This window comes from Biomphalaria glabrata, chromosome 13 (genome assembly GCF_947242115.1).
Source record: "Biomphalaria glabrata chromosome 13, xgBioGlab47.1, whole genome shotgun sequence".
NCBI lineage: Eukaryota > Metazoa > Mollusca > Gastropoda > Planorbidae > Biomphalaria > Biomphalaria glabrata.
The window spans coordinates 26,911,054-26,924,221 of NC_074723.1; the positions used below are offsets into that span (position 1 = coordinate 26,911,054).

General features: G+C 36.8%; 1 protein-coding gene across 7 annotated transcripts in view; it reads left to right on the plus strand.

Moving 5' to 3' along the window:
• The window catches only part of LOC106066399 (receptor-transporting protein 4-like), a 111,955-nt gene that overhangs the window by 68,807 nt on the left and 29,980 nt on the right, over nucleotides 1-13,168 (plus strand). For 2 of the 7 annotated variants that reach the window (XM_056009118.1, XM_056009114.1), the window contains exon 2: nucleotides 11,748-12,160. The exons of 2 other annotated variants lie outside the window; for them this stretch is intronic. In XM_056009118.1, the coding sequence (XP_055865093.1) occupies nucleotides 12,039-12,160 (122 nt within the window). In that variant the 5' untranslated portion in view covers nucleotides 11,748-12,038. Of the gene's footprint in view, nucleotides 1-9,319; nucleotides 9,450-11,662; nucleotides 12,161-13,168 lie in introns of those variants that run through there. 3 more of the 7 variants (XM_056009119.1, XM_056009117.1, XM_056009116.1) reach the window with 3 other exon arrangements.

Consider the following 13,168-nt stretch of genomic DNA (forward strand, 5'->3'; position numbering starts at 1 on the left):
GCTATAAGTTGACTTTGTTGACATTGGTTTTAATAAGGTGGCGTTGCGCAAGGAATAACAGTTTCGTCTTCTTTTAAGTGTCAGAGTTAAGTGACATAATGCTGAGTGTTGAAGTGACATAATGCTGAGTGTTGAAGTGATATGATGCACAGTGTAATATCAAGCTGCTCTATGATATGGTGCACAATATTGTGAAATGTTGTCTTGCAGAAAGTTTGAGTCATTGTGTTCTATGAATAGCTTCGTGTCCTACACTCTCTGCAGATATTGAATACATGTACACATGTCTACAGGATGAACGACTGGACTGGACTACCCACAGTCTTTCTTTAGTTTCATTCTAGGCTGTAGATAATGTCAAAATGAACCGTCTTTGAGTTTGTTGCTTTATCAAAGTAGTAGTATTGTATCAGTCTTGTATGTCGTGCTCTTAGACATGCTTCATTGGCTAGGTCACGTGCTGATTGATGTCACTAGTATTTCATGGTCTGTGGAACTCTGAGCTGTTATATTGCGGTCAGAGCTAACGGGCCCCAGAGCTAGTGGGCCCCAGAGCTAGTGGGCTAGTGGGCCCCAGAGCTAGTGGGCCCTAGAGCCTAGTAGATGTAAGAGATGAATGGTTCTAACCAACTACGACCATGTGTGTGTGTGTGCGTGAAAAGTGAATTGAATATAGAAAAAAAAATGTTGCAGGTAAAAAAAAAAGTTGAAAACGAGATGAATTCAAATGACTTAATAAGCCTGGAAGAAGGCTGCTATTACTTCTATTATACTTTCTCCCTTGACTTTCTCCTAATACTGAACTATTATTTATGGCAATAGTCCATGTACATTACAACTACTGCTCTTACACAATATCACTCTGTACAACGTTGAACTATGACTGAAAGTTGGACTAGTCCTTTACGTAACGTGCAATCTAGCGGGTGACGTGGTCGTGTCTTAGCTCATGTATAGCCAGATGTCATCTATCTGATAGAACTAAAAGAGTTCTCATTAAATCGTTACATTAATAAAAATGTGAATGAAACAAAGAGGCCATTACAGCCATAGAGACATAGGAAGAAACTATACAAAGTTTGAATTTTAAAAAGTGCGTTATCTGTGATAGTCCTTTTATTAGCTGTGATGGTTTTAAGTTTGTTAGCTATTGCTGCGGTCTTTAAAATGTTTGTTAGCTATTGCGGTCTTTAATAGTTAATAATATTAATAATAATTTTATTTATAAAGCGCTGTTAACAAACAAAATGTAGGCTCAAGGCGCTGTAACAACATTACAAACAAAAACACGAGAGCTAAAATGACATTTAATCTAAAAAAGTTTTAAACAGATAGGTTAGTTTAGGTTAGGTTAGATAGTTTGTTAGCTATTGTGGTCTTTAAAGGTTTGTTAACTGTGATGGTCTTTAAAAATGTGTTATCTGTGATGGTCTTGATGTCTGTCTGATGTGTCTCGATCAAAGGTTCACGTCTAGAGAGGCCGAGTAGTTCTAGTACTTCCGCTTGAATCGTGATCTGTGTTGCTAGTATTGGGATACTTTTGACTTGGAAATGTCGTAAGTTATGTATGAATAAGTATTGAGTTGTGTAAAGACTGTAAGGTGTCCTTGACTCTGGCCATTTCATTCTAGTACAATTCTCTGATGAAAGCAAGTAGACGAACACTGTGTGGGGGAGTTGTGGGCAGACGTAGCTTATTTCAAATTGACTGCAGCTCATTTCTACACTGGAGCCATCTTACCAAAACAAAGCTTTTTTTTTCTGGCCCCATTCTTAACCTTTTTTGACAACTTCTGCAGCATTTCTCTTATCAATAAAACTGCACACATTCATACACACCTAATAAACACATTCACACACACACACATGAAGCTTAAATACACACACAGATATAGATTGACGCACTTCACTTTCTCCTATTTTCTTACTTACATCGGTGCATCAGTTAGGAGACACGACCTGGCCTGACCTACACACATACACAAAACATGAAGACTTACCTGACATCCCGATAAACACACCCAAGACATGAAGACAGACTTTAAGTCTTGCTGAATGTTGTAGAAACCTTTAAGGTCAATCTTGTATTACGTCATGCTTAGTTCACAGAAGTCTTCATGTCCAAGTTCTTATCGACTGCTGCAGTGACTATCGCAATGACTTTCTTTTTGTATTTGTAGAATCTGTAATAAGTTTTGAATTTCTGTCCAGGTTTGATTATGATCTCTCTTTTTATAGAATAGTTCATGTCACATTTGTATTAATAACTAAATCATTCTTTTAAGTGTCAGCATTTATGCATATCTTTGAAGGTGTATGAATATTAGTAAACGACAGTTATAGAATCATTCAATGAGAACTCAGCATTCATGCACTTGTGTGTCAACATTTATTTTGCTATTGACTTCCTTACAACCCAGTGCATACTATCAAGTCTCTCCTCTGGCCCTCGTGATACCACTAAGCACATAGAATTAAGCACTTTTGACATAGTCTCTATATTTGTTAATACACAGGCAGAACAAACAGAGGACTGAATGAGGTGGATCTGTCGGTTCAAAGTGACCTACTGGAATAATGAAATGGCTAACTTTGACTTTGTAATGTAGATTAGTGTTTCGAAACACTATCACAAACATCTTCATTCTCTTCAGATACCTACAGCTTGTACTAACCACCTAGATTACTGCCTGTTTGAAATACAACTTTGATTGTTAAACTTGTCAAACAGAGCCTTAGTCCTCAATGCTCTGGACTTGAATTGATATTCATGCTAGAGTTGTTATTTTTTGTGTGGAAAAATGGGGAGGGGGGAGAGGGTCATTTTGTTTTCCAAGGGCAAATACACCATTGGATGCACAGAAAACTTGTAGTTTTATTCTTTGTTAATATTCTATGTGCATTGTACAACAAAGATATTGTTTACAGGCTGCAATCAACGTGGAGGTCTGGCTAGAATTTTTGTTGAAAAACTTGATGGAAACTTATTGGAGGTGAATTGTTAACCATGGTGTGAACAATAATCGTCGAACATCAAGAAGAGGGGAGGTAAAGGAGCCCTGGCTGCTGAACATGAGGTCAGAGACCAAGTTTGTTGACGTTACCGGATGAAAGAGTCACGGTCCATGATTTTATAGTTCACCCCGTCGTTTCTCCTGTCACAGATCAAGTTCTCAACACTAGCCAGTGGGGACTATTTCATTGGTCGTAAAGTCCATCTCTTAAAGCACACGATTCATTTTCTTGAAAACATTTCTGGGTCAATATTTTAATAGGGGGGAGGGGGGCTTCTTTTTCTGACTACCAATAGTGCTCTCCAACCCAATCCTGTGTAGCAAAACAAAAAGTCTCAGCTGAAGTAGATTTGAAATGTAGTTCCACTAGGTCTCTCTCTGGAGACATCAGTAGTGCTATGTCAGCTTAGGTGTAGCTCAATCAGGATCAGAGACATCAGTAGCGCTTTGTCAGCTTAGGTGTAGCTCAATCAGGATCAGAGACATCAGTAGCACTATGTCAGCTTAGGTGTAGCTCAATCAGGATCAGAGACATCAGTAGCGCTTTGTCAGCTTAGGTGTAGCTCAATCAGGATCAGAGACATCAGTAGCACTATGTCAGCTTAGGTGTAGCTCAATCAGGATCAGAGACATCAGTAGTGCTATGTCAGCTTAGGTGTAGCTCAATCAGGATCAGAGACATCAGTAGTGCTATGTCAGCTTAGGTGTAGCTCAATCAGGATCAGAGACATCAGTAACGCTATGTCAGCTTAGGTGTAGCTCAATCAGGATCAGAGACATCAGTAGTGCTTTGTCAGCTTAGGTGTAGCTCAATCAGGATCAGAGACATCAGTAACGCTATGTCAGCCTAGGTGTAGCTCAATCAGGATCACCCATATGTTTGTGCACACGTTTGTTTGCTGTGATTGTTCAGACAATGTCTTGTATAGACGTGCTGAAGGTCAAGGAAGTGTTTGACTCTCTCTGTCATGTAGTCACGAAGGTTCAATACGTTGACATGCCATCAAATCACTGAACAAGAGTGTCACTGTTAGACTGGATGGTAGGCTGTGATGAGTACGATACTGTACAGACACATGAGGCTTTGATCTTCATGGAGGCCTGGAAAGTCACTGGGAACGTAAGCGTTCAACAGTCTTGGAGGTTTCAGGGGACGAAGTGGCAACGAGATCAGACGACTTGGACATTCCCTTCAGTCTTTCTTAAAGAAATGATTTAGTCTCTAGTGACCTACTTTAGGAAGCTCTTTCATCATAGCAGAACATCAGGAACTGTTCCAAGAGTATCGTACTCAAAACTATTCAAACATAATGACGAGATAATGGCAATGTCTTCAATTCCGAAGATGAGTGCTGTGTTTCACATAACTACATACTAGATAACATAACAAGATACTAAGCTAGAATGACAAAATACTAAGATAAAAAATAATTACAAGATACTCAGTCATAAAAGCAAGTCCCAATGACAAGATAAAAAGATACAAAGTGACGTAACACATGATTACGAGTAAGGGTAGAATAACTTTTTTGTTTAAAGAAATGTTTGTAATTAATAAGATAAGGTACAGATAAGATACTAAGATACAAAACAAGCTATCAACCTCTTATCACTCATCTTTTCATATCAATTGTATTATCTGGAGTTCTTAATGAACCAAAGATAAACAGTTCTCTTCAGAGTTAGTGGTCTTCAAAGGCTGTTAGTTCCAGAGTTAGTGATCTTCAAAGTCTGTTAGTTCCAGAGTTAGTGGTCTTCTAAGTCAGTTAGTTCCAGAGTTAGTGGTCTTCTTAGTCAGTTAGTTCCAGAGTTAGTGGTCTTCAAAGTCTGTTAGTTCAAGAGTTAGTGGTCTTCTAAGTAAGTTAGTTCCAGAGTTAGTGGTCTTCAAAGTCTGTTAGTTGAAGAGTTAGTGGTCTTCAAAGTCTGTTAGTTCCAGAGTTAGTGGTCTTCTTAGTCAGTTAGTTCCAGAGTTAGTGGTCTTCAAAGTCTGTTAGTTCCAGAGTTAGTGGTCTTCAAAGTCTGTTAGTTCCAGAGTTAGTGGTCTTCTAAGTAAGTTAGTTCCAGAGTTAGTGGTCTTCAAAGTCTGTTAGTTGAAGAGTTAGTGGTCTTCAAAGTCTGTTAGTTCCAGAGTTAGAGGTCTTCTTAGTCAGTTAGTTCCAGAGTTAGTGGTCTTCAAAGTCTGTTAGTTACAGAGTTAGTGGTCTTCTAACTCAGTTAGTTCCAGAGTTAGTGATCTTCAAAGTCTGTTAGTTCCAGAGTTAGTGGTCTTCTAAGTCAGTTAGTTCCAGAGTTAGTGATCTTCAAAGTCTGTTAGTTCCATAGTTACTGATCTTCAAAGTTAGTTAGTTCCAGAGTTACTGATCTTCAAAGTTAGTTAGTTCCAGAGTTATTATTCTTCAAAGTCAGTTAGTTCCAGAGCTAGTGATCTTCAAAGTCAGTTAGTTCCAGAGTTAGTGATCTTCAAAGTCTGTTAGATAAGATAAGATAAAATAAGATAATTTTATTGATCCAATCAAATGGAAATTCATTTTGACTACAATTGACAACTTCAGCGTAACTTTTTTTGACTACAATTGACAACCTCAGCGTAACTACTTTACAAAAACAATATGGATGAATAATTCCAACAACATTCACTCACGAAAAGCATATACATTCACAACCAGCCCTTTATGAGTTTGACTTCTATGAACTTCTCGATGACAAATGATCTAGTAACACTCTGACCGACAGTGGGATACAGGAGTTTTTGAAGCTTTCTGTTTTATTCTTAATGGAAAGGAGACGACCACTTCGTTCAGATCTTATGCAACAGTGGTTTAATTGGTACAGGTTGTCTTAAAGAATCGTGAGTGTTTTGGAAATGCATCTTTCTTTAAAAAGCTCTTCAAGAGATGGTAGCTGTATTTGAGTGATATACGATGCTTTCTTAATTAGTCTATTAAGTCTATGTCTTTGTGCCAGTGAAGTATTACCATACCAGCAAAGTTAGTACCAGTTACCAGTTAGTTCCAGAGTTAGTGATCTTCTAAGTCCGTTCAGAACCTAGCCGTAACCATTCTTTTTTATTTGACGTTGACAGTGTGTGTGTGTGTGTCTAGAAATGAGCTGTGTTAGTCAAACAATGTGTGTATGTGTGTGTCTAGAAATGAGCTATGTTAGTCAAACAATGGGTGCGTGTGTGTGTTTTGATTAATGCGCACCATTTATTGAATTAATGAAAGAGCCAGCTGCTGCCATGTATGATGGTCTGAAATGTGGGTGGATGTCCAGTAAGTTGCGAGGATAGCATCCAACTTGTCATTGTAATGCAGCTCCCAAGTATTGAGACCATTGAAAGACTAAGGCTTTGTCCTCATATTTTGAAACAGCCAGGTCTTGTGAAAAACAGTTTTATCTTTGTTTTTAATTCTTGTTATATCCTCCGCATCTACGTGCAGTTTATTGAAATGGTCTGCTCAATTTCCACATGACTAAATATTGAACTATATTCAGTAGCTTGATGCACCTGTGGCCAGTAAATATAAATAAAGATAAACAAGTGTGAGACAACCCTTAACCAACCAACCATCGATTGACTGATATTGATCTCTTAAAACGTAGCTTCTAATTTGTGCTATATGAATGCATAATGCGATCTTCTAGTCTCATGCATAATTCAACTCTTGACTTTTCATTAAGTTTCAAAAAAGTGTTCCTTGTCATACGATCCCGAATCTTCATGGACACCAGCTCGTCTCAGTCTGGGGAGAATATTTACACACTTTCGTCTCTCATTGGATTTCATACATTTGAATAGTCGTCCATCAAACATTACCGTATCAAGTTTTTTTTTAATCTATCTATCTATCTATCTATCTATCTATCTATCTATCTATCTATCTATCTATCTATCTATCTATCTATCTATCTATCTATCTATCTAAATGTCTATCTATCTATCTATCTATCTATCTATCTAAATGTCTATCTATCTATCTATCTATCTATCTATCTATCTATCTATCTATCTATCTATCTATCTATCTATCTATCTATCTAAATGTCTATCTATCTATCTATCTATCTATCTATCTATCTATCTATCTAAATGTCTATCTATCTATCTATCTATCTATCTATCTATCTATCTATCTAAATGTCTATCTATCTATCTATCTATCTATCTATCTATCTATCTATCTAAATGTCTATCTATCTATCTATCTATCTATCTATCTATCTAAATGTCTATCTATCTATCTATCTATCTATCTATCTATCTATCTATCTATCTGTCTGTCTGTCTGTCTATCTGTTTGTCTGTCTGTCTATCTATCTATCTATCTATCTATCTATCTATCTAAATGTCTATCTATCTATCTATCTATCTATCTATCTATCTATCTATCTATCTATCTATCTATCTATCTGTCTGTCTGTCTATCTATCTGTCTGTCTGTCTGTCTGTCTGTCTGTCTATCTATCTATCTATCTATCTATCTATCTATCTATCTATCTATCTATCTATCTATCTATCTATCTATCTATCTAAATGTCTATCTATCTATCTATCTATCTATCTATCTATCTATCTTATCTATCTATCTATCTATCTATCTATCTATCTATCTATCTATCTATCTATCTTATCTATCTATCTATCTATCTATCTATCTATCTATCTGTCTGTCTGTCTGTCTGTATGTCTTTTTATCCTTTCATAGATTGCTGCCATGTATGATGGTCTGAAATGTGGGTGGATGTCCAGTAAGTTGCGAGGATAGCATCCAACCTGTCTGTCTCTCTCTATATAAAGTCTATATAGCAGTGTGTCTGCTCTGATGTGTGTAGTTGTGATGTTTTGCAGTAGGAAATGAATGGACCTGTCACTTAATGATCTCGTGGACAGTTGTAGCCAGTTGAGAAAACCTATGGAAACATTTCTTAAATTACTTGCATATAACCAACTTGCGAGCAGTAAACCTAGGTACAAACCACTGAGTGATTCAAATATACACCAGGCATAAATCTAGATTGTCCAAAAACTCAACAGTCATGATGTTGATACATCTTAAAGTTATTATTGGTGTTGAATCACCTGCTATGTCTTAGTGTTTCATTGTGTCTCTAATCTAATCGCAAGTGCTCAACATACAATCACGTGACCAGTGGGTGATGTTGCAATCAAGAAAACTAACTCAATCTGGCAACTCCAGCGATAAGAAAAGTTTCAAGTCTATGAATGCCTTTCACTGAGTTGCAAAGTTGTTTGATAAATTGTCTTAAAGCATGCTGGAAATGGCGCTTTGAAAGACATGAGTATTCTTATATTCGACTTTTATATTTGGCCTTGTCTTAGCATTGGCAATAAGAAATGACTATTTGATAGCCTGCATTGTTTCTCTTTGTCTGTGTTGTATTAGAAATTGTAGGCGTCTAAGAAATGACTGTCTGGACGCTCTGGTGTTTTGAGTTCTCTTGCTATAGAAAAAGTAAAAGCTGTTGATTTGTATGTATGCCAAGACGACCTCAACGAGCACACTGTAGATCAGGTCTAGGACACAAGGAAGCGGGTCAAGCCAAAACAACTTGCTTAGAGAGTTCATTTATAGCGGTTGTTTTTTTTTTTTTTTGGGGGGGGGGGGGAGATTTTTAGTAATAATTGTGAATGCATATCAAGATGTAACAATTAGTTTAATAATAATAATGGCAATGTCTTTGATTCCGAAGATAAATGATTATAAATGATATCTATCTATCTATCTATCTATCTGTCCGTCTGTCTATCTGTCTGTCTATCAATGATCTATCTATTAATCTATCTGTCTGTCCACGCACCTTTCTGTTTTTGTCATTCTGACTGTCTAATTATCTACTTAAATTCTTACTTACATAAAGCATATATAACTTCATTCTTCACACACACACACACACACATACTTAACATTGCCACTAAAGATGAGGACATTGTTTGCTTGAAACTAGGTTGTGGAAAGGATTGAGTTCAGTTCTCGCTAGGACTTCTGGGTCTATATTCTGGGCTATTTTCTGAAATGTTCTGAACAAAGAGAGTTTGTAACATTTTAGTTCAACTAAAAAAATTTTACTTGCGGGTTGGGCGAGAAATGGCTACAGGCAGTTTTAATATCGTGTAAATGTAGTCCTAATGTAGTCTTAATGTAGTCTTATTGCAGTGTTAGAAACCCAGGCGATAATTTAGTCTGATTTATTCAGCACGCTCCTACAAAAAGTAATAATGCGAATTAATCCTAGATCATGTGATCTGGCCACAGCTGATGTCCTGACCAGGTCCATTACACTGTCCCCACAGTGCCACAAGTGAAATTGGCAGCTAGCTAGAAGGTCACGCACACGACCAGCGTTATGCAGATGTAGACATAGTGTACCGTGTTTATACTTTGATTCTATTAGAGATCAGGGGGTGTGGATATGGTCAGTATTTACCTTTATTATTCAGTGAAATTTTCTGTTAGTACAATGACTCTATCATTGTGTCATGAGTCATGAATTTATCCAATAGTTAGCAGATCTAGGTCTATACATCATAGACCAGAATTCAGTGTTTGATGTTAGCTACTGTACTTAGACCTTGAACTATTGTGTTCAGTGTTTGATGTTAGCTACTGTACTTAGACCTTGAACTATTGTGTTCAGTGTTTGATGTTAGCTACTGTACTTAGACCTTGAACTATTGTGTTCAGTGTTTGATGTTAGCTACTGTACTTAGACCTTGAACTATTGTGTTCAGTGTTTGATGTTAGCTACTGTACTTAGACCTTGAACTATTGTGTTCAGTGTTTAAAAGTACTTTCTGACCTTACTCAAAGTGTTCAACGTGTACTTCCTGTCTGATAGGTCTAGTTCGAGTCACGTGTTCACCTTTAGATGACCTTCTCTTCAAGTTGAACCAGTTCCAAATCTTAGATCTTTTACTACGCCCCCCTTCACTTTCTGGTTCTGCATCTGTTGAAGTAGAGAATGAGGAAGCTACTGACTTCTGCTTGTATCAATGATGGTCTTCTAATTCTGTAACATTTTCAACGCATTCTGTTCCACATCAAAGTCGTCTAACTAATATTCTTTTATTTTTTCAATTATAAATAGTTTATTTACTAAATGAGTCTAGAATAATATTTTCAAAATCTCACCATTCGTAAAGTCAGCTTTTTGTCATTCCAATGACCAAAGATGCCAGTTAATAAATAGGGCCCAACATGTCTAATATAGGTCTAAATTACATTTGATTTGAAATATCTGTCAATAATACTTGACCACTTGAATTCAATTGCTGTTAAGTGAGCACACTGGCCAGTCAACAGATTCTGCCCTCCAGGCTCCTCTCTTTGCGCCTCCCTCAAGATGTGGACATACTGCATCATTAATAAACTTTATCATGCGAGAAACTTATACATAGATGAAAATGTTTGGTATAGAAAACTCTGTATACTGTAGATGTATATCATCTGTATCTAGTGTCAGTCTACTATATACACTTGTCTATTGTCTAGTCTCATTTCACTATAATTTCTCTCCGAGTTTTCTATGTATTGTGTAGAGATAAATGACTCTCTTTCAAGCCAATTGTACAGCAATCTATCTGACCTCTGATATTCCCAAATGTTTTCTCCTCGTGTTCTGTGTCTGTAGTCTCCTGCTTATCAAACTAAAGAACTTTGACATTCGACTCCATCACTGTACTGTACACCATGTCTTGGCGCTTAAAACTCTGTGTTATTAATGTGTGTTCACGCGTATACTACTTGTACTGTCTTCATATAGTGTATCGATGTTCGCCATATAAGACATAATATAAAACATAATAATACCTTCATATCTTTAGTAACTTCATTAAGCTGTCAGGTCACACTGTTGAAGCACGTGACAAACATGCAAAGAAACTCGTGAGTTTAGACAATCTAAGACAATCTCTCTCTCTGCTGAAATTATATCTTACAGCTTCAAAAATGCATAAACTCTTGATTCTTTCTAGTTTAGTTAGTTTTCTTCATTATTGGACTCTTTAAACTAGCAGCTAGATCTAATATCTGGTGCCTACATGGGACTACGGAGGTATAAAATATATATAAGTCTTATAAAGTATTTGTGTGTGTCATAAAACAGACTTCTAAAACGTGCATGAATTGTCTCGTTCTCTGGGACTTGATACACGGCAATATCAGTTGTTTTTTTAGACAGACATTTTTAAATATGTCTGAACACGAACTTAGGAGAGATAACTCGTCACTAACTCTTTGCTATCTCTAGTAGCCCTTATATGAGTTGCCCTTGTAGGGGACAAGACTAATTATCTCTCATTGTGGTTAACAATGGTTGAGTCTTATCTCAAGTCAAACACATTAACAGTTGGAGGATTGAACCTCAAGGCCAGTTTGTGGTCACTGGAGGACATTTGATGGCTGGCTTAGTGTTCTTACCATCTCACGGACTTGTTATTTAGTGATAAGAATCTAAGTGCTTAGAATGGACTTCTTTGGTCTTGAACTATTTTGTTATAGCGTTGAGTCGCTGGTCCACGTGCTACGGTACATTGGTTTGTTTTGATTGAAAACTAGATCTAGTGGCCAGTTTAAAAAGCAAGTATTTTATTGGCATCTGTGGATACTTTTTTTACAATTTGTTTTCAGAAGACGTCGTGGAATTGAAAGTTTGTGTGTCTACTACTAAATGTTTTGTCTAAAACGTAATGGAAATTGTATTTGTTGTACTTAGGTGACACTTTCCAATTCTTAGCCCATGGGTATAGTGGATGTGACTCTTATTAGGACACTTGATATCAACACTAGAATCTAAAAGAAACATTGCTACAACTTGATGTGAACCAGAATACAAATCTAGTTTTGTTTTCTTGGACTAACTCTAGTGGACCGTGTCAGTTGACTATCATACTACATCAAGCTGTTTCTTTGATCTGTCCACTGACTGACCAGTGGGGATCAGTTTGGTCTACGTCCAGGTGGATATTAACTGTTAAGTGTGGAGAAATCATCGGAGCTGGACATCATGATTATGACCAATACTTTGGCGGCCATCCCTATCTCCCCTGTATCCCCGTCTCTGTCCATTAGCCCCATTGACCTGTCCAAATGTAGCGAATCGGAGCTGGGACTCTTTCTATCACAAAGGTAAGTGGCTTGCCTTGTAAGATTACAGGTCATCCGGTCAATGCATATCTTTATCAATAGTGGCGTGATTGATCTAATAGTTTATAAAATTACAGGTTAACAGAGAAATATTACTTAAATATATATCCCTAGTTTTTAAATAAAAAACGTGTCCACATATCATGTAATTTTTTATTTCATAGAATTGAATTAATGTTTATATGAAATATAATACTAAAACTAATTTTTAATAAAATTATAACTTGACTTTGTCCGTAGTTTGGTGAGTGACCAATGTTTTGATAGACTTGGCAATTAATAAGTAGACTAAGCTAGTTGTTTGATTTCATTTACTTCTAGGCAATAGCTTTATCTACTTTTAAACTGACATCTCTTACCAAATTGTATAAAGTCTAAACTATTAGCTCCACTAAACCCATTTTATCTTCTGCAAGTATTCAACACGGTGCTCTCTCTCTGAGCCTAGAGTTATTCCCACACACACTGTGTAGTACACAGGGAATTCTGAATCGCAAAAATCTAAACGTTGAATATATGTCTTCAGAAGCACATCTCGAATTGTTATCATCCACATAAGAACTGTGCCATAGATAAAGGAGACTTGTACGGATAATCTGAACTATTCGATGCAGATATAACACTCATGCAAAGTCCCCCTAGAGCTCTACTTGTGGACTCTTTGGGTCCTTCGACGTTGTCGTCTGCATGGTCATGAAATGACAAACAAATAACTGACACACACACACACGTTTAGTTTACACTCGTTTAATCACACACGCACATTCAAACACATTTATTTAGTTACATAAACACACACATGACACACTCATTTAGTCAAACACACACATGACACATTCATTTAGTCATACAAACACACATTCAGTCAAACACACTCCTTTAGTCACACACGCATATTTATTTACTTACAGGCACACGCTCATTTAGACTCCCACACAATTATGAACACACAAATGAACTTATTTTCAGACACGTATGACTTCTCTGCTA